Source organism: Mastomys coucha, unplaced genomic scaffold, assembly GCF_008632895.1.
Source record: "Mastomys coucha isolate ucsf_1 unplaced genomic scaffold, UCSF_Mcou_1 pScaffold5, whole genome shotgun sequence".
NCBI lineage: Eukaryota > Metazoa > Chordata > Mammalia > Rodentia > Muridae > Mastomys > Mastomys coucha.
Genome location: NW_022196911.1, coordinates 41,727,223 through 41,729,532, shown reverse-complemented (window position 1 = coordinate 41,729,532; position 2,310 = coordinate 41,727,223). Strand labels below are relative to the sequence as shown.

Below are 2,310 nucleotides of genomic sequence, written 5' to 3'. Positions count from 1 at the left end.
AAAGAAAAAGCATTGCGTTATTTTAAATGTTTTTCTACTCTATTCTTAACGTTAGAGGATATAGATTCTATGCAACCTTTCTTTAAAAAGGAACTTCTTATTATTGGATGCACCAATGCACCATGCCTTGGCTGGGGATGATGTGTCAAGGCAACTGGGGAGGTCAGAGGACAACATTGTGGAGCTGGTTCTTTCCTTCCACCGTTCCATGCTTCCAGGATTAAAATTCAGGTCGCTGGGCCCTCCTAACCCTTACTAGAGCATCACAGTCCAAAGTAAATGCAGGAGCCATTCAGTTTTCAATCCAGTTCCAAACGTGCATCCTAATCGTATACCTGCTTTGACGCTAGTTATCTGTCTTCCTACATCTCCCATTTGTGTGTTCTATTACAAAAGTAATTTGAAAAATTCCAATATGAGCTGCTTTCAAGAAAGTAATTCTATGTCTAATGATTAAACAAACTTTTCTCTGACTCAATCCCAAGGCCCTATGTGGTACTGTTTTCTGTTATAGTTTTTGTGTATGGGGCTCCTGTATTCCTGAGTATGCATCATAAATGTTCTGATCAGACCCTAAAGAGGATCTCCTGTTTTTTCAATCTCTCTCTCTCTCTCTCTCTCTCTCTCTCTCAGACCTTTGCAGAATACAGTGGTCATGCGGTCCAAATGTGAAGACAAGGTCTACATTATTGAAGAAAATGCTAAACGTGAAGAAGAATCCCAGTGGCCCTCTGAGGTCCCGTCTGCCTGACATTACAGAGATTGTCGCTGATATCACAAACACCCATTACAGCTCAAGGGCGATTTTCTGTATTGGTTCTTCCAGTTGTAGTGGAGAGGGTAACCCTCGACTGTGCATACTCAAAACTCAAGGTTAACATCATCCTAATTCTTGTATCAGCACTACCTCAGTATCTCCACTCACTGCAATGATTTTCTCAAACATGAACATTTAAGAAGGTTGATTTTTTTTTTTTGAGTCAACACAATTACTGGTAATACAGAAATAGTCTTGGTTATTTAAATCATCAAGAGAAGAATAATATTTAAAAGTTAAAAATTTGAGTGTGGGTGGTCAGGAAGTCCTGAATTCAGAAGAATTTCATGATCATGTTTTATCTATTTTATTGTACTTTGAAATGTCACTTTCCCCATCTTCCTCAAAGGGTTTCGATCATGGAAGCATGGAGGTTTTAAGGGAATCTAATGTTATTTTTAGGGGTGACAAATTCCTCATAGCTCTGGAAATATGATCATTTATTATGCAGTTGGTCTTAGGAGAAGGGTGGGTGTTTCTTATTAGGAGAGGTTACCATGATGAATATGGACTCGGCACACATCAGGGGAAGAAAATAATGGATCAAGGGATTCAGTTCGTTAGTGCTATTTCTATTCCACTTCTGTCTCACTGTTCCTAAACTCACCCACTGACTCTGAATAACGTGCTAGGAGGAAACAGTGAGGAAATGAAAGTGGAAAGAAAGGAAAGAGAGCAGGACACAGGCTGTCTGCTGAGAGAAGTCCTGTGGCAGCTGTGACAGTGTTTGGGACTATCATGGGTTTCCTGCGGACTTCTAAACTTCTAAATTGTCTTCAGGCCATGTTTATACTTAAAATTATTTCAGAAAGGCAACATGTTTTTTTGTAATGAATCAGTTTGTCACAATAAAATAAAATACTCAGTTTTCCTAGAGTTAACAAAGGCTGTTGTGCTGATATCTTCATTGCAGTTTGGTCGTTTAGAAGAGCAGTCTGAGTGATCTGGGACACCAGAGCAGAGACATTCAGCCCATGGTATCCACGGAGACCAGGGTGCTGGTTCTCGGGCCACATTTCCAGTGCTGTTCTAAGGAGTTCAAGGAAATGAACATATGTCTGGTTGTTTGGCTGGCTGGCTGGTTGGTTGGTTGGTTGGGTTTTTGCTGTTGTTGTTTGTATTGGTTTGTCTTTTGTTTTGTTTTTTGTTTTTGGAAAGTCAGAGAGTGGATTGTTGCATTCTCAGTTCACATAATAGAGATTCCCTCATCTGCTCTAAAAATTACTGTGATTAAACTATAGTATTTTCTGTTCCTTAAATTTACACCAAGTATACATCAAAGGAAGGTTTTAGCAGTGATTTGTAGCTTTCCTAGAAAGACTATGGATCATAATGGTATAGGAATTATGGTCTACAGCTTGGTTTTAAAAGTAGTATTGAGAGGTCAAACTTATTCCATCTTAGGACCAGCCTCCATCTTAAAAGAAAAAAAAAAAAGAACTTAAGAAAATGACCTACAACCAAACCCAAGCTATACCCTAGTACCAGGAAGG

At 39.2% G+C, this 2,310-nt stretch overlaps 1 protein-coding gene across 1 annotated transcript in view; it reads left to right on the top strand.

Annotated features, from left to right (window-relative positions):
* LOC116078641 (hepatitis A virus cellular receptor 1 homolog) overlaps positions 1-751 on the top strand; it is a 14,041-nt gene extending 13,290 nt beyond the window's left edge. The window contains exon 7 of the mRNA XM_031354001.1: positions 634-751. Within this exon, the coding sequence (XP_031209861.1) occupies positions 634-751 (118 nt within the window). The remainder of the gene's footprint in view (positions 1-633) is intronic.
* The last annotated feature ends 1,559 nt before the right edge of the window (positions 752-2,310 follow it).